At 42.2% G+C, this 22801-nt stretch overlaps 1 protein-coding gene across 1 annotated transcript in view; it reads right to left on the minus strand.

The window, feature by feature from the left end:
• The window catches only part of PLEKHG1 (pleckstrin homology and RhoGEF domain containing G1), a 157520-nt gene that overhangs the window by 113426 nt on the left and 21293 nt on the right, over positions 1-22801 (minus strand). Inside the window, 1 exon segment of the mRNA XM_030928737.1 lies at positions 22525-22566. Coding sequence (XP_030784597.1) covers positions 22525-22566 — 42 coding nt within the window.

The following is a 22801-nucleotide window of genomic DNA, read 5'->3' on the forward strand; positions in this document are numbered from 1 at the left end:
CTTATTTTTATTTTTTGAAACAGAGTCTCACTCTGTCACCTGGGCTGGAGTGCAGTGGCACAATCATGGCTCACTCCTGGGTTCAAGCCATCCTCCCACTTCAGCCTCCCAAGTAGCTGGGAGCACGCCACCATACCAAGCTAATTTTTATTTTTAAGTTTTGTAGAGATGAAGTCTTTCTATGTAGCCCAGGCTGGTCTTCAACTCCTGGGTTAAAGTGATCCTCCCATCTTGGTCTCCCAAAGTGCTGAGATTACAGGTGTAAGCCACTACCCTGGCATCACTTTACTTTTTTATATGGTGGCTACTAGAAAATAAAAAATTACATATGTAGTTCATATATATTTTAGTCAGACAATGCTGATCTAGAAGTCTTTGATATAATTTCATTATTCTTGAAGGTTTAAATTTACCTCTTTATCAATCTTTGCTCAAATAACAGTGAATGCAGAGATACATACAACTCAAAGTTTGCATTTTTGTTTTTTATTCCACTTATTAATGCACAATATTATTAAAAATTAGCAAAAATAGAGTTGGGAGGTCATCTCTGTGTAGCAGATATTAGGCTAACTGATTTTCCATGACAAACTGAAACATCCAGATAAAAAACTATAGAGCAAGAAAGCTTTTTCGTTTGCCTTGAGTGAAAGATGTTAGCATTTGGGTGAGCTGCTGCTTTTCTTCTCATAACTTCTGTCTATTCCAAAATCCCAAACACAGGGCTAATAATGTAAGAATTTCTGAGAACTCCAGCCAAACCTTGCTAATGGCTTATATGAGGTATATCTTTTGACCCTAAGACAAGCAGGTTCCACCCACTTAGAGGATTGTGATCAATCTCACCCTTCGTAAACCTGGAGGTGGTGGGGGTGGAAGTACCCACAGAGGAACCTTAGAGACTTACCGAGTCTCACAATGAGAAGCACTGGTTAGCCTAAACGCCATCCAGATAAAATACTGTTCTTCTGTGTGCCATCCTCAATAAAAGGAAAAGATGCCCAGACAGCTTCTATGTAGCTAGGCTTTCATACATTTTACTTCAAGACAAATCCCTCTAATTTTTTCTAGGTGAAAAAACTGGAATTCCAGGGCTTTTCTTTCTTTGCTCTTCCAACTTCCATTATTTTAATTGCTCTCTTTTGGAAAATCACTGCCAGAATCAAAAGCAATGCTTCTCGGCTCTGGTTTCTTAGGCTGATTTAGGTTTCATGCAGAACGTTCCATGGCTTCCTGTGACCATATTTACACGGAGAAGGGGGGACATTTGACGGGTCCTACAGCCTACAACTCCCAAGGAGAAACTTAGGAGGCAGGACAGAAATCCTACTCACAGCAGGGATTGAGGGGTGATCAGGGTTTCCAAATTCTGCTCATTGCTATTCTAGACAACTAATACCTAGTCTGAGTTCCTTGGCAGGACAACCATGGAAATCAAGAGAATGTGTTGTGTTCAGTACCAACGAGTAGCTGAAATTATGCAGTTCCTTATTACACCTCCTGTGAATTACTCAAAGAGGGTAGGCCACAGAAAGACTAAAGTATACAGAAATAGTTACTCTATCAGCCAGTGATGTTCATTTAATATACAGCGCAGTTTTGTTGGAGCCTCAACGTTGTAAACATTTTTTAAAGCATTAAGTCAGTTGTTTAAGAGTCCAAGTTAAAAAATATACATTTATATATTTCAAAGATGACACTAGATATTTAAGGAACATCTTTTATTCCCCCACACCAATATGGATTTTCACTTCTTGGTTTTCTAAATTATCATACTTGATTCCTGTTTAATGGTAGGGCCAGGACTATAATTCCTCATGTTCTCTAGTGTTCAGCATGTTCAATTCAGGGAACATGATTTTCATATTTATTTGTAGTTATTTGGTGATGAAGAACCAAGGAGTAAAAAAAAAAAAAAAAAAAATCTTGTTACCATATTAATTTCTTAGTTTTATCATGTAAATTTCTTAGTTTTTAACCAAGGTACTACAATTACACAAGATGTTAATGTTAGGGCAAGCTGGATGAAAGACATATGGGAACTTTGCACTGTCTTTGTAACTTTTTTGTACACTTAAAAAATTTTCAAAATAAATAGCTCAAAAATGTTTTAAATTAAAAAATGTATTTTATTGAGGTATGATTAAATACAAAAAGTTATACGTATTTAATGTATAAAACTTGAATTTGGAGATAAGTATACACGTGAAACTATCACCACAATCTATGCCATGAACATAGTCATCACCTCCAAAAGTTTTCTTATGCCTCTTTATTATTATTAAATATTTTATAATAACAACACTTAAGATCTACCTCCTTAGCAGTATTTTAACTATACAATATAGTATTGTTAGCTATAGGCACTATGCTGTGCAGATTTCTTGCACTTACTCATCTTGCATAGCTGAAAATTTGTATCCTTTCACGATTACCTCCCTGTTTCTCACTCTCCCTACTCCCTGGCAAGCACCACTCTAGTCTTTTCTTGTATGAGTTTGATTATTTTAGATTCTTCCTAAGAGTGGTGTCATGTAGCATTTACCCTTCTATGTCCAGCTCATTTCATTTAGCACAATAGACTCCAGGTTCATCCATGTTGTCACAAGTGGCAGGATTTCCTTCTTTTTTTTTTTATGGTCAGATAATTTTCCCATTATGTGTATGTACCACATGTTCTTATATCACATGCAAAAAGAATAAAAATGAACCCTTATCTTATACTCTACACAAAAATAAACTCAAAATACATTCAGACCTAAAAATACAACCAGAAACCATAAAGCCTCTAAGAAAAAAAAAAAAAAAAAGAAAAAACCTAGAGGAGAAAAGCTTCATAACATTGGTCTTGGCAATGAGTTTTTGGATATGCCACCAAAAGCACAGGTAACAATAGCAAAAAGCAAAAACAGACAAGTGAGGCTACATCAAACCAGAAAGCTTCTGCACAGCAAAGGAAATCATCAGCTAAGCAAGGAGATAACCTACAGAATGGGATAAAATATTTGCAAACCATGCATCCAACAAGGCGTTAAAGCACATATTTGTACAAGAAGATCAAGAATGAGAAAGGTATTTTGCAAAAATATTTTCATTCAAACAGGAGGTGAAGGGTTGAACAAAGAGGAACAAAGATTCCTTCAAGCTGTAAAGTCAGATACGAAATACTCAGATAATTTACCGATTGATTCCTATATTAATTGCTATGGTATGAATGTCTGTGCCCTTCTCAAAATTCGTATGTTGAAACTTACCAAGGTGATGGTATTGGGCGGGGGGGGGCTGTTGGGAGATGATTAGGTCATGAGGGCTCTACCCTCATGAATGAGATTAGTGCCCTTATAAAAGAGGACAGAGGGAGCTTGTTTGCTCCTTCTGCCATGTGAGAACACACAGGAGGCACCATATAGGAGGAACAGGCCCTCACCAGATACACAATCTGTTGGCGCCTTGATCTTGAACTTCCCACTCTCTAGAACTGTGAGCAATCAATTTCTGTTCCTTGTACGTTACCCAGTTTAAGCTATTTTGTTACAGTAGCACAAACGGACTAAGACACTAGTCAATGGAAACTAAGAGGTATAATGGCTACCTCAGTTGAGTAGGGATTAAGCAGCTACCTAAGGCAACTAATGCATTAGATAAATTGCCTTAGCTAAGGGGTGCCTCTGGACCAGTCTAGTGAAAAAGAACCTTAAAAAATTCCCTAGGCCAGGCACAGTGGCTTATGCCTATAATCCTGGCACTTTGGAAGGCAGAGGCAGGTGAATCACCTGAGGTCAGGAGTTCGAGACCAGCCTGGCCAATATGATGAAACCCCCATCTCTACTAAAAATACAACAATTAGCCAGGCATGGTGGCAGGTGCATGTAATCCCAGCTACTCGGGAGGCTGAGGCAGAAGAATCACTTGAACCCGGGGAGTGGAGGTTGCAGTGAGCCGAGATTGCACCACTTCACTCCAGCCTGGGTGACAGAGTGAAACTCCATCTCAATAAAAAAAAAAAAGGAATTCCCTAAGATCTTTTTATGCAAATGCAGCTGTTTTTACTCTTGTTGTATGCTTTTTGTGTGTGTGTGGTGACTTAGTGTGGGGGATGAAGGAAATTATTTGGGGCACTCTAAACCATCCATTATGTCACCACTTAGAGAGGGACTGTTAGCTGTCTACCAAAATCCACTCTACCCTTTTCTTTAGTGATAGAGTTTTCACTAAGCACATTTCCCAGCCTCCTCTGCCTTTAGATATTGGCCATGTGTCAAGTTCTCCCCAGAAGAAATGATATATGCCCGTTTGGGGGTCTATTTCTCAAGACATTAGATTTTATTAGTCCACATTCTTTCCTCTTCATGCTGGAACCCAGATGTGGCAGAAACCTTGCCTCCACTCTAAGAAGAATACTAGTGCCCTAGGGTATAGCAGGGCCCAAAGACATGCAAAACCTTGCAGTCACTGGTGCTAGACATAAAATCTGGTTATCCTGATTCTTCCACACTAGAGAAAACACATGATGAGACCGCGATGATACGCAGAGGGATGCCCAAGGAACCCCGACTGTTGCAGCCCCTGCTGTGAGTGTTTCCAGCCGAGACATTGGACATGTGGATGAGAAGCCTTTCAGATGACCCCAGCCCTGTCATGTCTGAGTGCAATTTCATGACAGTCCCCAAGTCAGAATCACCTAGCATAGCCTTTCCTGAATTATTGCCTCACAGAAACCTTGAGCAATTATAAATGTTTGTTGTTTCAAGCCAGTAGGTTTCGGGGTGATTGGTTAGGCAATATGAGATAACCCAAACAGTCTCTATTATAACAGATGAGTCTTATTATGATACAGCTGCTACAATTCTGTGTTAAAATCACCCTTAAAAAGCCCCCAAAACCAACCTCAGTGGTCTTTCATGTGTCTCATTACTTTTCGAAAACTGTATAGATGGGGAAAAAGAAAAGCAGAGATTACATAACATCATGCTCAAAGTTGAACTATGAATCAGAGACTACACTTTCTAACTTCTAGTCCATCCTTCCTTGTACTCATAAAGTAGCAGGGTAGAAAAGGAACTTAGAGATCAGGAAATGAAGGACTCAACATAAGGGGCTTGTCTAAAGCACATGGTACCATATGCCAAAAGGGACTACCCAGTATGTGGCTATGTGTGCACAGAAATACATATATCCACAACCCTCTGCATAAACACATTTCAGAGAACCAACCAGAAATTAAATTATGTCCTAATACTCCCTTTTGGTCAGAGGATTTGCATGTTTGCCCTGGCTCTGTACCCTCCAGGTTTATACTGATCTTTGCAGCTCTGGTTTCCTTGTATGTGAGGCAGCTGGATTAGGTGACTTCCCCAAGTCTCATCCAACCTTTGGGCCATGACTCCAATCCTGAAAACCCAGCAAACCACTGGCTGTCACAACTGCATGGCCTCTTCCCAGCTGGAGGCACAGCACAAGCAGTGACCCCCTAATAGCAGTTTCTTCTACATCCTACGAATGCCAGGTCTTGGATGATGAAAAACTGTATCACTGAGTTTTTTAAAGGCTAAAAAACATCTCTATTTTTACTTTAGATTAAATAATAATCTATGCTCCAGCTTTGCTTTGAATAGTACCTTCCTGTTAGTGTAAAATTATCAGTCTCAAGGCAGTAACTAAACAATGATGGTAATATACACAAGCTCCATCTGTATGGAACACACTCAGTTCCAAAACATCCCTGCACAGCTGGGAGGGAGGCACCAAGAGAAACCACATTTTCTTAAAGAAAAAGGAGGAGGAAGAAAAGGCCAATTTCAAGTGACTAACAATAGCACTCCGAACAAATAAATCCATCCATGAAGTACATTAGACATGTTCTTTTAAAAAAGGAGGAAAAGGCAGGGCGCAGTGGCTCACGCCTGTAATCCCAGCACTTTGGGAGCCCAAGGCAGGTGGATCACAAGGTCAGGAGTTTGAGACCAGCCTAGCTAACATGGTGAAACCCCGTCTCTACTAAAAATACAAAAATTAGCCGGGCGTGGTGGCGGGCACCTGTAATCCCAGCTGTTCAGGAAGCTGAGGCAGGAGAACCGCTTGAACCCAGGAGGTGGTGGTTGCAGTGAGCCGAGATCGTGCCATTGCACTCCAGCCCGGGTGACAGAGCGAGACTCAGTCTCAGAAAACACAAGGAGGCAGAGAAATTAAAGTGCCTAGTAACAGAGATCCAAGTGAATAAAGTCATCTAGAAGGTACAATGTAAAATGATTAAATGTCATGTCTTTAAAAGTATAGAAAATGATCATAATATACAATGAGTAAAATGGGTAGTTTAAAAAACATATAATATGATCCTAATTTTAAATTTAAAATGCCACTTCTTTATTGTCTACATTAGAAATAGATTGAAGAAATATATAATAAAATGTTAACAATGGTTTTACTGAGTAGAATGAATAATTTTGTTCCTTTCGTATTTATCTGTAAATATCTCTTTTCTTCAATAGGTGTATTCCTTTTATAACCTGAAAAAATTATTTAAGGCAATTAAAATCACAATGTCAATTGGTGTCAGATATCTAAATATTTTAAATTAAAATAATTTTCATATTCAATATGTGATTAAGGAATGCCTTATATATCTTTAAAAAATGTATCATTAAATTCAAATAAGAAAGCCAAATGAAATCACATTCCAATGGACAACAGTATTGAATACAATCCACGCCTCCTTTGCCCCAATCATCGTTCCTCACAAAAGTATTTCCTACCAAGAAACACTCAAAATGGAAACTACATTTTCTTAGGCAACTTTGGTTGCCACTAGACTCAGACTAAATTTCATCACTGCAGTTGCTAAGCATACATTTGCAAACATTTATTTGGTTCCTCCAACTTTGACTGCATATGAACCTCAAAAAGAAAGCATATTAAAATGCTGGGCATTCGGCGCGTGACCACTGAGGATTTCAGAGTTCTCCCCAGAGTCAGAAACATCAGCTCTCTAGATATTTCAACCTCACTTTAAGGAAAGAGCAAAATCAAATGAAACTAAGACAAAACCTATTTGAGACAGGCTGCAGTTCAGACAGGAGGGGAAGAAAAAATCATCTTCTAGACTTCAGGCTATCGCATTTGTAACAGAAGAGTTTTCCTTGATCCAGCCAAGCTTCCGTCCCTGCACACTTGTGAAGAAAGCCCCCCTGCCACCCTTTCTCACCTCGGTGGACCTCTCTGGCTGCTCCCAGAGGGAAGGAGTGTTTGCGCCGGCATCCTTTCTTCGGGGACACTCACATTAGCACCTACCTCTGCTCCACTCAGGCTTAAGCACATCGTCTGCCTTCAGCTGATGCGGTGACTTCAGTCAGGTAAAAGAAACAGCCTTTGCTAGTCTGTGCAGCGCCTTCCGTAGAAATATTGCATGAGTCAGCTTTTATCTCCCAAACCCAACACACAAAGGCTTTACAAAAACCTGATTTGCAACTTTCTCACTGCCTTTTTCCCCCTAGTGTGCAGACCACAGACTTCAGCATCACTAAGAGCCTTAAATGAAACATGACATCATTCAATTGAGAAACAGGACAATAGACACCACTGTGGGTAACTTGAAAATGCACACTTCACTGAGCAACACCCTACCACTTCCATTCTTTTGTGAACATCAAATACAACCCACACTCCCCCAAAGCTGCTGGGCTTCACCTTCCTGGCTCTGGCCACGGTTTTCATTAAACTCTAGAAAATAAGCAAGATCTTTGGAACTCTGATATTTTTAAGTTCACTTCCTGAAGCATGGGCTTGTTTCAAAGTAAAGGGACATATGTTTAACTTTCAAAGTAAACGGACACATCTTTAAACTGAAGTTTTAAAATGAAGGTTGGGGTGGGGGTGGGGTGGTGAATAACAACCAGTGGGAAACAGTTTGGATAATTAGTTTCTGTTAACAAGACACTTAATAGAACTTTAGGTGAACAAAGTTTAAGGAGAAAACATTTAAGGCCGACATTTAAAAAACCTATCTGAAGACAAATACCTAAAATTGATATGCACATGCATTTCTTTGGAGAACAGTTAAGTTCTGTGATTTTATATTCATAAATACTAAGTAGTAAAGACAGAATGATCTAGTATTCCTACAATACTTTAGTGAGACCTTCTAATTATTTTGGGTTTTTGATTTCTCTAAGACCACCGGTCCTTCTGAAAATGCTGTATCTATTTTTACAGAAAGATTCAGAAGGCGTATATTTGACAAAGATCTTGAGTTCTTTAAATGAAGGTCTCCAGAAGTACAAAAATGCTATTGAAAACTGATACCGGCTGGGCGCGGTGGCTCAAGCCTGTAATCCCAGCACTTTGGGAGGCCGAGACGGGCGGATCACGAGGTCAGGAGATTGAGACCATCCTGGCTAACACCGTGAAACCCCGTCTCTACTAAAAAATACAAAAAACTAGCCAGGCGAGGTGGCGGGTGCCTGTAGTCCCAGCTACTAGGGAGGCTGAGGCAGGAGAATGGCGTGAACCCGGGAGGCGGAGCTTGCAGTGAGCCGAGATCCGGCCACTGCACTCCAGCCCGGGTGACAGAGCGAGATTCTATCTCAAAAAAAAAAAAAAAAAAAAGAAAACTGATACCACTGCACTATGGAACTACAATTCAAAATATGGATTATGTCCTTGCATAGACATCTAAAACTGAACTATATCAAAGGATTAAGATCCTTTAAATAGAAGTTCCATTTAAAGCATTCATTTGTGGTTATAGAAAACACCATTAGCAGATCATCCTTAATATAGCTATTTCTATCATGCCTATTAAGTGATTTTAAACTAACAATATAATAGGATAATTTGTTTTAATGCTGATTTCCTTTCAAATCAGGCTGAACATACACATGGCTATTTAAATAAGTGATTTTTAAAGGAAATAGTTCGGAATTTCTCACCCACAAAATTCACCGGTTTGATGGAAATTAGTAAATCCAGGATGCTGAGAAGGCAGTGTGAGAGGAAGGGTCCTCCCTGGGCTGTAGAGACTCTTCATCCTCTATTCTGGCCTCCACAGCAACCCCTTTGGCCTCCCAAATCATGTCTGTCTCCCATACCAGTGCCTAAGCTGGGATCTTCCTTTCTGCTCAACGAAGAGCCAGCTCAGATCAAGCTCCCATTCTATCTGCTACAACCACTCTAACCCACCGCTCTTTCCATTAGTTTAACAGCTGTTTATTACACTTAGAGTAAGGCTCATGTGGTCTCGTATTTAATTGTTTTCTAAGTGTCTCTCTCCTACCCTGCATGGTGGCTGTTGGGGGCAGGGAACCTTCCTATACCGTAGATTTGATATTCTTGAGGCAGATACGAAGATCTAAACTCTTAGATGGGATAAAATACACAGAGGCTCTAGGCTTCCTAATGACTCATCCATTGTGCATGGCCTCAGATCACAACACAGCTACTTTTAACTTCCAATAAAATTACATTGTACTTGGATTTTTTTTTTTTTTACTTTTTGCCAAGAAACATGTTTCTAAAATGCTATTTCTGAGATATGCCATGTATGTTACACATAAACAAAAACAGCAAAGTTGCTGTGTGTGGATGGTAGACAGTTTACTAAGCTTACCCACCAGAAAAGTGACAGTCCTGAAGGACAGCTTTAAAGTGACAGTGGGGGCCATATTGGGTCCTACAGGACAGTCATTTATTAGTTCATCCATGGTTTCTGCTTTAGCAAAATCATCAACTTGTGTAAGTAAAGACCTCTCTTATAACTGGCAAATAAGTGAAACCACCTATGCTTGCATCTACAAATATCAAAGATTTAAAGTATGTTGAATTTCATTTTTTAAATAATAAGCATTTTCAGAGCAGGGGATACACACACACACAAACACATTTTTTTTTCCTTTATATTTATCCTAGTACCAAGCATTTGCTTGAATAAATTAACCAATGGATAGCGCATGAGGCCTGGGAGGGATAACACATTCACATACTAGCAGGAAGGAAAAGAAAAGGGAAGAAGGGCCAGGCAGGAGGCCGAGGCAGGCAGATCACGAGGTCAGGAGTTCGAGACTAGCCTGTCCAACATGATGAAACCCCGTTTCTACTAAAAATACAAAAATTAGCCAGATGTGGTGGTGCATACCTGTATTCCCAGCTACTCGGGAGGCTGAAGTAGGAGAATCACTTGAACCAGGTAGGCGGAAGTTGTAGTGAGCCGAGATCACGCCTCTGTACTCCAGCCTGGGTGACAGAGTGAGACTCTGTCTCAAAAAAAAAAAAAAAAAAAGAAAAGGGAAGAAACGCCTCCATTTATTGAGCAACAGTCCAGGTTCTTTCACACCTGAGAGCAGAGACACCTTCTACACTTCAGTATTTTCTTAAGACCCTGGTTTCTCCCCATTCGGCTCTGCAGTGGTTCTGCGTTCCAGTTCTCCCCACCACATATTCCACACACTGGACACACTGAACTGTTAACAATTCTTGGAGGTGTGCTGCTGGTTTGTCACTAGACTTTTGTTCATGCAGGGAAAATGAACAATCTTAAGACTCACAAAAGGCACAGATGCTGGTATCCTTGCTACTTTTTGCTGTATAATTTATTTGCCAATACTAACACTGGGTGAAAAGATTATTTTTGCTCAGCAAAATTTAATTTTTTAATTAATTTATTTTTTCGAGACGGAATCTCCCTCTGTCACCCAACCTGGAGTGCAGTGTCACTATCTCAGCCCACTGCAACCTCTGCCTCCCAGGTTCAAGCGATCCTCCCACCTCAGCCTCCTGAGTAGCTGGAACTACAGGCATGCACCACCACGCCCAGCTAATTTTTTTGTATTTTTAGTAGAGACAGGGTTTCCCCATATTGGCAAGGTGGGTCTCGAACTCCTGACCTCAGGTGATCTGCCCACTTCGGCCTCCCAAAGTGCTGGGATTACAGGTGTGAGCCACTGTGCCTAGCCCCAAATTTCTTTTTAAATGATAGAGTGGCCACAGATAAAATGCACATGCATGCCTTGTTAGGTGATAAAGATAACCTTGCTGGAAACAGCTTTGTTTACTCCCTGCAAGCCCGGGTTACACAACCGGGAAGTTCGCATTCCATTCCCAGCGTCCCCACCTGCAGTAGAGAATCAAGGCGCAGAAGAGCAGCACCCACAGGATGTAACTATAGCAACCAGAACACAAACCAGCCATCAAGGAGGTGCAAATGACCTTGTGGCCTAATTGGGGGAAGACCAGAAAGTCCCCGCCACATAAAAAAATCCCTTCCCAGGCTGGGTGTGGAGAGGTCACATCTGTAATTCCAGCACTTTGGGAGGCTGAGACGGAAGGAAGGATCACTTGAGGCCAGGAGTTCGAAACCAGAGTGAGCAAGTTAATGAGAATCCATCTCTACAAAAAAGACAAAATTTAGGCCAGGCCTGGTGGCTCATGCCTATAATCCCAGCACTTTGGGAGGCTGAGGCGGGCGGATTACTTGAGGTCAGGAGTTCAAGACCAGCCTACCCAACATGGTAAAACTCAGAATGCACTAAAAAAAAAAATACAAAAATTAGCCAGGTGTGGTGGCACGTGTCTGTAGTTCCAGCTACTTGGGAGACTGAGGCAGGGGAATCATGTGAACCTGGGAGGCAGAGGCTACAGTGAGCCAAGACTGCGCCACTGCACTCCAGCCTGGGCAACAGAGTAAGAGTCTGTCTTAAAAAAAATCAATCAATCAATAAATACAAAACTTAGCTGGGCAGGGTGGTGTATGTCCATAGTACCAGTTACTTGGGAGGATGAGGTGGGAGGATGAGGTGGGAGGATGAACTGGGAGGATGACTTGAGCCCAGGAGTTTGAGACTGCAGTGAGCTAGGATCGCACCACTGCACTCCAGCCTGGGCAACAGAGCAAGAGCCTATCTCAAACGAACAAACAAAAAAAATCCCTTCCCAGAAGTCTGTCATAGGGTCTGGAACTCCAAATCTTTTGGGTTTAAGGTAAAAGTTGTCAGTTAAAACCCTAATCTCCCCTGGGAAGGGCGATGGAGTCACTGCCACAGTAGTGTGAATTAGCTTCATCATCCTCCCAAGGAACTATCCAGGTTTTCTGGGAATGAGACCACAATGGGGCTGTCTAGGAGGGCTGGGGTGGGGATGAGGGCAGGAAGCACAGACAACACACACATCTAGGGACTCGGCAAGGCCTGAGCTAGTTGAGGCACTTTGCCGAACTGTGCAGCCAGGCAACAGCTCAAAAAGCTGGGCAAGGAAGGAGGAAAGGGCGGCCCAGAGACAGGAAGACGGACGGGCAAAGGCATGCAGACATTTTTAGGTTCAAGGAAATATTTTGCTTCATATAATCAACATTGGATAAGGCAGGTTTAGAAAATAATCTTAGACTTTCACATGCAAAGGTGCTAGAAGTGAGAAGGGGTATTTGAAAACAAAAATACTATTTTACACAAGGAGCGTAACAATTTCAGCCCTGGAGGAGGTGTGGCCTGCTTATCTTGTAATTTAAGATCTTGCCATTGTGGCACACTTTTCAGGGAAAATGGTAAAACCAACCATTTTTGGAAGCACAGGCCATTGACAAAAGACTCTTAATGTGTTTTTAGGCTATTAGAAGTTTTTTCTTTGAAAGAATAAGGCATGTGATCACATTTTCTATGAACACATCACAGCATAAATGTGAGGGGCTGGGCACGGTGGCTCACGCCTGTAATCCCAGCACTTTGGGAGGCCGAGGCAGGCAGATCACCTGAGGTCTGGAGTTCGAGACCAGTCTAATGGCAAAACCCTGCCTCTACTAAAAATACAAAAAAATTAGCTGGGCGTGGTGGTGCACACCTCTAATCCCAGTTACTTGGGAGACTGAGGCAGGAGAATCGCTTGGACTCAGGAGGCGGAGGTTGCAGTGAGCCCAGATTGCACCACTGTACTACAGCCTGGGCCACAAAGCAAGATTTCATCTCAAAAAAAAAAAAAAAAAGTGATAAACATTAAAGTCAATTGCACGCCAAAAGATGTCACACATCCGTATTGAAGTCCCTTAGAAAAATACACTGACCTTCCCCCTGTGAATAAGAGCTAATGTACTAACATCATTCTGCATTGCAGCTGCTGTTATTTATTAAAAATCTATACACATTCTTCCAGACTGTCTACTCTAAACCCAGAAAATATCACCAACTACAAATTCTCCTTTGCTACTGTTATACAAACCAAATTACAGACTTTCTTTTTTTTTTTTGAGACAGAGTCTCGCTCTGTCGCCCAGGCTGGAGTGCAGTGGCGTGATCTCAGCTCACTGCAAGCTCCGCCTCCCGGGTTCACGCCATTCTCCTGCCTCAGCCTCCCGAGTAGCTGGGACTACAGGCACCCGCCACCACGCCCGGCTAGTTTTTCATATTTTTTAGTAGAGACGGGGTTTCACCGTGTTAGCCAAGGATGGTTTCGATATCCTGACCTCGTGATCCGCCCGTCTCGGCCTCCCAAAGTGCTGGGATTACAGGCTTGAGTCACCGTGCCCGGCAGACTTTTTCAAACAAAAAAAGAGTTAACCCCTTTTTCTTAAAACAAATGATTTCTAAAGGACTTTTTTCAAAGTGAAAAAATTTTAGTGACAAGTGAGTTTGTTTTTACAAATTTAAAAAATACCTGTCAGCAGGCCAGGTGTGGTGGCTCATGCCTGTACTTCTACCCCTTTGGGAGGTTGAGGTGGGTGGATCATTTGGGCCCGGGAGTTCAAGACCAGCCTGGCTACCAGTCTCTACTAAAAACACAAAAAATTAGCTGGGCATGGTGGTGCATGCCTGTAGTCCCAGCTATTTGGGAGGCTGATGCACGAGAATTGCTTGAACCTGGAAGGTGGAGGTTGCAGTGAGCTGAGATGGCACCACTGTACTCTAGCCTGGGTGAGAGAGTGAGACTATGTCTCAAAAAAAAAAAAAAAAAAAAAAAAAAAAATTCTGTCAGCAAAAGACACAGGTCTAAAGCAGACAAAAACACTCAAGTATAGAAGAAATTAAGTGAAGCCATTTTTCGTTAGTCCTGGAGTACTGAATCTAACAATAGAAACCAAACTAGAAATACTAAATAGTTACCAGGACTTCAACCATCCAACTGAAAAGGTCGTTTCTCAGCCCCTACTGCACTAAATGTCAGTACTGAGACATGGTCCTAAGAATTTTAGAAAACAAATGAACAAATAAAGCCTATTACTCGCCACACTGTTTTGCATGGCCTGCCTTTCCCTTGCAATCAAGTTATGATTTAACATCTCCATCGTCCTTTCAACAGTCGGCCATGACACGAACTGAGATGGCCTTGAAGGGCACACGTTCCAGACTCTAAAATCTTGCTGTTTCAAGCATTCCTCCCTGGGATCATTTTTCTGCTTCTATGACAATCGTTAGCTCAATTTGTCACTCAGTTCTTTGATTAGGATACTTGGTTTTTCTTTCCCAGAGACAATACAACCAAGTCTTAGTTATTTTTGAACAATTTTTAGATATCAAGCAAGCAAATATGTTGCAAAGAGCCTCTTGCTTTCAATAATCTATCAGTCCCATCTCTAAGGACACCATCGGAGGACTCGCTGTGCTCAGCACAATGAACTAATTATCCGTGGAAGAATGCAGTTGGCTTCCAGACACATTTTTCTCCAGGAGATAATACACATCTAATCCATTCATAAGTAAAGGCATTCAACACAATCTATACTTTTGAAACACTCTAAAAAATGCACTGGAAGAAAAGGCTTGGATGCTCTGTGAAATCTTACAGCAGAATGTATTTTCCAAAATGCCAATTAAAACAAGATTATCTTATAGTTTCAGAGTAACAGTCATTGAGACTTACATCACCTTTATGGAGGCTTGCAAAGGAATTTCTCATCCTGGCAGAGGAGAGAGGCAAACTCCAGTTGCTAGCCTTTCCTCCTCTTTTCTGGACACAAACCCATAGCTGCAATGGAATGAAGGGGAGGGCTCAGCTCAAACTTGCCAACTGCCCCCCATCCCTTCCCATAGACCCAGGGGTGGCAGGTTGCGAGAGGCAATTCTCAAGAGCAGCAGCGGAGGGAATATAGCTTGCAGGGGATACACAGACAAGCTTCTGGGAGCAAACAGGAATCAATCTCTGAACTGGTTCAGACTCCCCGCACCCCCGCCCGACCTCCAGCAATTACCATCCTTGGAGTCATCACAATCGGTCTTCCCCCACTCCTAAGGCTACGTTCAATGTCATAATAGTTGACAGCTTAACCTCTAAGACATAAGACCTGTGAGCAAATGATTTATCTCAGGGTAGCCTATATGCTTTCTAGAACTGAAAGGGGGTGGTTTGTGCTGATATTCACTTGGTCTGCACCAAGTCATGGAAACAATCCCATTGACGGAGATACTTGTGAAGGCCAAATATAGATTCCACTCCAGGAAAGCAGAACTCACTTCTCTCTAAATGAGTTGAGATGATTTACTACTTTCCAGGATTTTTTTTTCAACTAAAGAAGGCAATGGAGTTCACTGACCTCAGTATATCAGTGTTACAATGGCCTTGAATACCCTCTGTTGCCATAAAGTTCTGACCTTTAGCTTTCAGAACTTCCAGGCTCACGGCAACATCCTGCTGATCTTTCTTCCTTCACACCTTCTCTCCACTTGAACTGGCAATCACCACTTACTCACCCTTATGTACCAGGACCTACTGAACGTCAGGCCTCATGCTGGGCGCAGTGAATGGACATGGGCTTTAAGCCTCCAACAATAAATGACAAGTATGACAAGTGCTGTGAAGCAGCGTCCAACATGGCTGATGCAAACTACCAACAGTTGTGTACATAAGCATTTGCACTATTTTCCTAAATTCTCTTTCCCCTTAGTTTCAAACTGTCCTTCAATTAAAATTAAAAGTGGATAGCAACTTTATGTTGACAGTAAAATCAAGCTACATTAGGCTGCCTTCACTTATGGTTCACTTTCTAATCTTAGAGAATAAGCCCAGTCAGACTCATCTTTCATCTTATATTTAATGACTTGGTATCCAAGCTGACAGCCAAACTTGCTGAAAGTTTTTGAGAGTCTAAACACTTGCCTAATTCCCAGTTCCCACAGAGGTACATGAAGTAACTTGTTTATGTTAACACAACAAAGGAAAGGAAAGAGAGCTCTCTGTTCCACTGCAGGTTGAATCGGAATTAGGTCAAGAAACAAGTGTAACCAAGTTTATTTCTGTTTATTCTGAATAAACATTACTGAATCCTTTACAAGTAAATGAAAGAAGAGAAAAAGGAGGAGGAAAAAGCTAAAACATGAAGACTGCTGGTTTGATCTCTACATTTTCTTTAATGAATATGTATTATTTGTATGGTTAAAATATAAGAAGAACAGAATGAATTTACATGGCAGGTCTTGTTCCTGCCATACCCCCAGCCCAATCTTTCCCAGTCTTGCTTTGTCTGAAGGTCTGCACACTCCGCTCCCTGGCTGGCTGCCTTCCAGGTAGGTTTGGCTAGAGGCACCAATAGTTTGAAGCAGGAAGAGAGGGAAATAGGGGCATTTCCTCTACTCCCTCATTGATTTGGGGTAGGTCCTCCATGGTTCCAGCCTTTCTTGGGCTCCCTTAACTCTATTTTGTCCCCGGTCCCTCAGGGATCCCTATAGATTGCCCCAAAAGCAGTGGCTAAGGCTTCCCACTGTTGTCGTCTCTCTTTGCTTCACATACACCCTTCGTTTGAACCAGTTGAGCCAATTCAGTTTCTTGCCAGGTCCCTGGCTGATGCAATGTCATCCTAACTCCAGAATCATTGGTCTAAAATGCTGATAGCAGTTTGACTTCATATGCGGTCAGAATATTGGCCTGAGCTTTTTACTCGGTGATACAATGCCAAATTTTAGCCCCATTTTGACTTATGGCCTGCTTGATCCAGGTCAATGAAATAAACACTTAATTAGAGTCTATTCTATACCAGAAAAATATTGCAAATTTGATATCTGCTGATATATTCATTTACTCAATATTTATTGAGCAGCTACTATGTGCCAGGCACTGCCTTGGGCAGTAAAGACACAACAGTGAACAAAACAGACAAACACCCCTGCCTTTATGACACTTATTTTCTAGGGGGAGCTGTATGGACTAAAAAGAATCCTATGATAACAGCATGTCAACATTGGAAAGATATTCTGGGGCTTTCTAATCCGGTGTTTCAATTACTACTTACAACATCTCAACAAGTGTGTCCGGTCTCTGTTTAGACACTGTTAGTTACCAGACATCCCAACCCTGCACAAATAATCAATCATACCCTGGAGTGCTTTAAAGACCACTATAGGAAAACACAGGAGAAATCACACCTCACCTCCATTTTGTAGTTCCTTAATTATTTGAGCTGTCCTATCAGTTTCCCATATGTATTTGCATCTTTGTTCAACTACTGACGGAATAACTACCCTAAGGGATTCCTGGAGGCAGGGTTCAGTGATGGGGGAGCGGTGCAGAGAGGTCAAAGGGGAGAGCTGCCCCTTGTGGCTGTGGGGCGCATGGGGTAGAGCGGACTTAACACTGTCACCACCCTCTGATTACCTTCTCCTTATATGTCAAGAACATGCTTTCCTACTGCTTCCACCAAAGTGGCTTCAGAATTTTAAGTCCTCATGCCAATTTACTATTAAAAATGTTAAAAAAGATATCATTTTTGGAGAACATCCTTAAGGAAATAAATATTCTCCCCACTCCTCCCAAGCCAGACTTTTAGGTACATCAATATCACTGTGTCCTCAAAAGGCACAGAGTTTGGCCAGGCAGACACACTGAAGGATCATTCGAACAGGTGACTGATGGCTGTGTGACGTGCACACTGGGCTGGGAAGGCACAGGCACTATGGAAATGTGTAAAGGGGACCAAGCCTAGTTTGGGATGGTCTGGGAAGGCTTCCCTGAGGAAGGGATGTGTAGACTGACATCTGAAGGCTGAGAAGAGGTCAACCAGGGGAAACCAGCCAAAGAGAAAAGACCATCCAGGCTGCTTTACTTCCCACTGGCATAGACTGCTGGTGTACCTGGCATTATACCCACAGTGAACACCCAACCTAGATTTTTTTTTTCTGGGCAATCTTGTTTGCAAATATACTGTTAAATACCACAATTAATAACTATGTTTACTCCAACAATGCTCCTTTATTAAAGTAGGTACTACTTTCCTTCTCCACTCTGGGGTAATCCCATCCCTTCACCTGCATATATCAGTCTTCTCTAGTCTTACGTTTTCTTTCTCCTCCAGACAGCGGGCAGAGCTGCTTGGGCGGTAACCATGACTCTGTTCTTGCCTAATAGCTTCGACTAGGTCCTTAAAAGGTGTGGTTACAGTAAATCACAACGTAAACTTCCCTGTCCAGCATTTCTATCTGGGTATTATCAGATTAAAATGAACATCAAAGGAGCCCCAAAATAGGGGGGTCACAAAAAGACAGACTGACAGCTGAGGGCAGTGGTCAGGCCACTGTTTGTCTTGCTACTTCCAGGGGCCTTAAGAACTGACCATGTGCATTTGAGCCTTGAGTATTTCCCAGGATCAGCTGGACACCTTTCCTGGGGGACCCAGAACCAGGGACAACTGCCTGGTTGCCAGTACGGATCAGACATAAGATATCTGTTTAAGAGTCTGTACAAATTAGGGCATAACAAAATGGTAAACCTAATGAATTAAGCTGCTCTAAGAGTTGTGAGGAATTATGTTTCCATAATGACTATTGGTTATCAGTCTAGTAATTTAATAATAAAAAGCATCCCCACCAGCCTGGGTAACAGAGTAAGACCCTGTCTCTACAAAAAAATAAAAAATTAGCTGGGCTTGGTGGCATGTGCCTGTGGTCCCACCTACATGGAAGGCTGAGGTGGGAGGATCACTTGAGCCCAAGAGGTTGAGACTGAAGTGAGCTGTGATTGTACCACTGTAGTCCAGGCTGGGCAACAGAACAAAACTATCTCAAAAACAAACAAACAACAACAAAAATCACCATCCCCAAAGCCAAATTTATTTTGTTCAATCTAAATCATCACCTACGGCTCAAGAAATGATGTGTGGAAAGGACACAAGATCTGAAGTTGAGATGTGTAGAATCTCAGCTCTCCCAATTTTATCTTCTTGGACAAGTTACTAACCTCTCTGTGATCCAGATTCCTTCTGGATTAGTAAAACGAGAACTCTAGAGTCTCTGACGGTTAAGAAGACTTTCCAAATCTAAGAATCTAAGGTTCCATGATTTGGGGTGAGGGTCCCACCAATCCACTTTTTAACTCCATAGACTGTCTCTCTTGAGGCTATCAAATAACTTTAGAATTGTAAAACATGGTCCCACCATTATGGTCAGATAACCACAGGTCAATGCAAAACCAGGAGCATGTGGCCTTTGTACAGGGAAACTGCTTTTGATTCCCTGTAATTCCATTTTTTTTTTTTTTTTTGAGATGGAGTCTCGCTCTGTCTCACAGGCTGGAGTGCAGTGGTGCAATCTTGGCTCACTGAAACCTCCACCTACTGGGTTCAAGTGATTCTCCTGCCTCAGCCTCCCGAGTAGCTGGGACTACAGGCATGTGCCACCATGCCTGGCTAATTTTTTATATTTTTAGTAGAGACAGGGTTTCACCGTGTTAGCCAGGATGGTCTTGATCTCCTGACCCTGTGATCCACCTGCCTCAGCCTCCCAAAGTGCTGGGATTACAGGCGTGAGCCACCGCGCCCAGCCCTGTAATTCCTGTGGCAGAATTTGTGATAGATGTGTTAACTATGATAAATAAAAAACTCGGCAAAATTTTTCTATGACATCATCTGACAGTAAGCCAATGTCTAGCATCCAGGTCATGCTTTTTACCTATTCACTGACATTGTCTCCACTTTCTGCAAAATTGCATTCTGGAACCAGGTTATAGAGTAGATTATGAAACAGCTCATTTTACCACAGGGGTATTGTCATCATTTGTGGTTGCATCCCAAACAAGGACCCGCCTTAATATATCCCTGACAAAGCAGTAGCACAGCAATTGAGCTAACTGTACACCTGCAAAAATTATGCTCCTATAATATACAGATAATATACAGTTAGTTCTGAATTATTCAAGGAACTCTTATACTTTAAGTTTATGTACAATTACGATTATTAGAACAAATTCACTCCAGTGAGATGTCCTGGATGAGCCTCCATAGAGACTGGGTGAGTGAGACTAGAAGGGTCTTTGTAGCTATCCCCTAACCCATTTACTTACTTTTACGGAATGACTGACTGATTTACAAGGGGCCTGTCTAAGAGGGATCCTAGAAAAAGTATTCTAACAGTATCTAAAACTAGGATTCAGATATTTTCAGGCATATAGCACAGATTCTATGTGGGGAAGGAAGGTGGGGCTGGGGCTGAAATCTGATGGCCACAGAAGCCTTGGTGACCCTGGCAGAGATGAGGGGAAGGATGTCTGGTAGGGCAAGTAGAATAAGCAGAAGGCCATTCTTCTGGTGAGAGGAAGTACTGGTTTCTGATTTAGTATGTGGCAAGTAATCAGACTGGCCTCACCTAGCCATTTGGACAGCCTGCGAATGACCTGACAAAGAGACTGGGTGGCCGAAAAACCAAAACCAAAACCAAGAGAATTAACAACTGTAATATGTCAGGCAACTTGGCTATGAGATCCTTCTGTCTAACAGAAGGAAACACAAGAGGAGAGGAATCCTTTTCCCATAAAGGAAAGAACAGGGATTTCTTAGCAGCCTGGGGGCAGAGGTTTGGGTGGCCCACTAGGAGAATTCCTACAGGGAGCTTGGGAATGCTATATATCCCAGGGCAGGGGTCCCTGGAAGGATCAGTACAGTGTGGGTGGAAGGGCAGTGACAGGTCAGCCAGAGGAAAGGGGAGCCAGGAGGTGCTGCCTGGGAGGTCCTGTCTTTATGTCTGTGTGAAGTGACAGCTGAGCTGGCCAAGTCTGATCTTTTAAAGTGACTTCACCTGTACCCACAGGGCTGGTGAGGCCTGGTGGAGCTGAGGCTGGTTAGACAGAGTGTGACCTGTGGATCTGTTGTTTGGTCAACACGGGGTTTAATTTCTTTGTATTGATGACTTAAGTTTAAATAATCAGGATACTCTGCATTAAGAAAACAGATTTTGGGGGGGCTTGGGGTTGGGGTGCCAAAAAGTTAAAAAGGGATAAACATGGGTTAACACTAGTCTAATGCTCTTGCACAGCAGCAGTGGGTAGAGTTAAGCTTGTTCACATAACCCTGGCTGTGCACTTCCCAGTGTGCCCAGTCCCCACATCCCCTTTCGTATTACACCTGTCCTCCGCCACTCCTTTATATGATCTGCCTGGCCCTTGAGGTGCATGACTCTGGATTATACACATGGGCACATCCGGACACTGCACTGTATATTAGGTTACTAGTCCTAGAAATTACCAGACTATATGATCTGATAAGAACAATTTATTCCTCCCATGTGTAAGCCATATGAAAATGAAACATAGGCCGGGCATGGTGGCTCACGCCTGTAATCCCAACACTTTGGCAGGCTGAGGCAGGTGGATCATCTGAGGTCAGGAGTTCGAGACCAGCCTGGCCAACGTGGCAAAACCCTATCTCTGCTAAAAATACAAAAATTAGCCAGGCATGGTGGTACGCACCTGTAATCCCAGCTACTCAGGAGGCTGAGACAGGAGAATTGCTTGAACCCAGAAGGCAGAGGCTGCAGTGAGCCGAGATTGTGCCACCGCACTCCAGCCTGGGTGACAGAGCAAGACTCCATCTTAAAAGAAAAAAAAAAGAAAAGAAAAAAAGAAAATGAAACATACACTAGAAGACCAATCTTCCCATCATGGAAAAATTTGGTGAGGGGAGGGAAGAAGGTTTACAGTGGAGGGGTGGGGAAAAATTAATCACAGGTCAGGAAATGTAAAATGTCTTTGCCATTTATCCGAATTAACTCTTATTTTCATTTTTTTGGTCTCTTTATATTCAAAGTATCTTATCCTATCAGTTCTTTTGCAAACCTCCATTTAAACAAAGCATTAGAATTTGGTCAGGGTTTCTACGAAGGAATTAAGATAGAAGACGCAATTAATGCTGCCAAACCAAACAGATAACTGGTGTCATAGTTACTTTTTCTTTCTTTTTTTTGAGACAGAGTCTTGCCCTGTTGCCCTGGCTGGAGCAAAGTAGATGATTACAGCTTACTGCAGCCTCAACCTCCCAGGCTCAGGTGATCCTCCTGCCTAAGCCTTCTGGGTAGCTGGGACCACAGGTGTGCACCACCATGCCTGGCTAATTTTTTAAATTATATGTGGAGATGGGGTCTCCCTATGTTGCCCTGCTGGTCTCAAACGCCTGAGCTCAAGTGATCCTCCCACCTCGGCCTCCCAAATTGCTGGGATTACAGGCATAGGCCACTGCACCATGCCTATCGTAGTTTTTGAAATGGAAAACTTGATGGAACATCAAGACAAACCACAGCCCCCAAAGAATGACACACTGAGCTCACTGGAGAGACTCAGGGGTTGCTACCATCTACTCACCCTTATGGAAGTATTGAAGTGAGGATTTGTTTACGAGCTCTTCTGAAAAATAAGACAAGATCTACTATAAATGCCAACATTTACGTAACACATCCTAATCTCATAAACCACTTGTTTTGTTGTACCTTTTCAGAAAATAATAGGACAGGAGTGAAGACTTAGAATTGGAGATTCAAGTCCTATCAAAATAAACAATGACTATAAAACTGGATTTACGGGCAAGGAACAAAGAGGAATAACTTGGAAGAGCGTTTATGCATTTTGTCATTGATCATTT

The sequence above is a fragment of the Rhinopithecus roxellana genome, chromosome 4 (genome assembly GCF_007565055.1).
Source record: "Rhinopithecus roxellana isolate Shanxi Qingling chromosome 4, ASM756505v1, whole genome shotgun sequence".
Classification (NCBI taxonomy): domain Eukaryota; kingdom Metazoa; phylum Chordata; class Mammalia; order Primates; family Cercopithecidae; genus Rhinopithecus; species Rhinopithecus roxellana.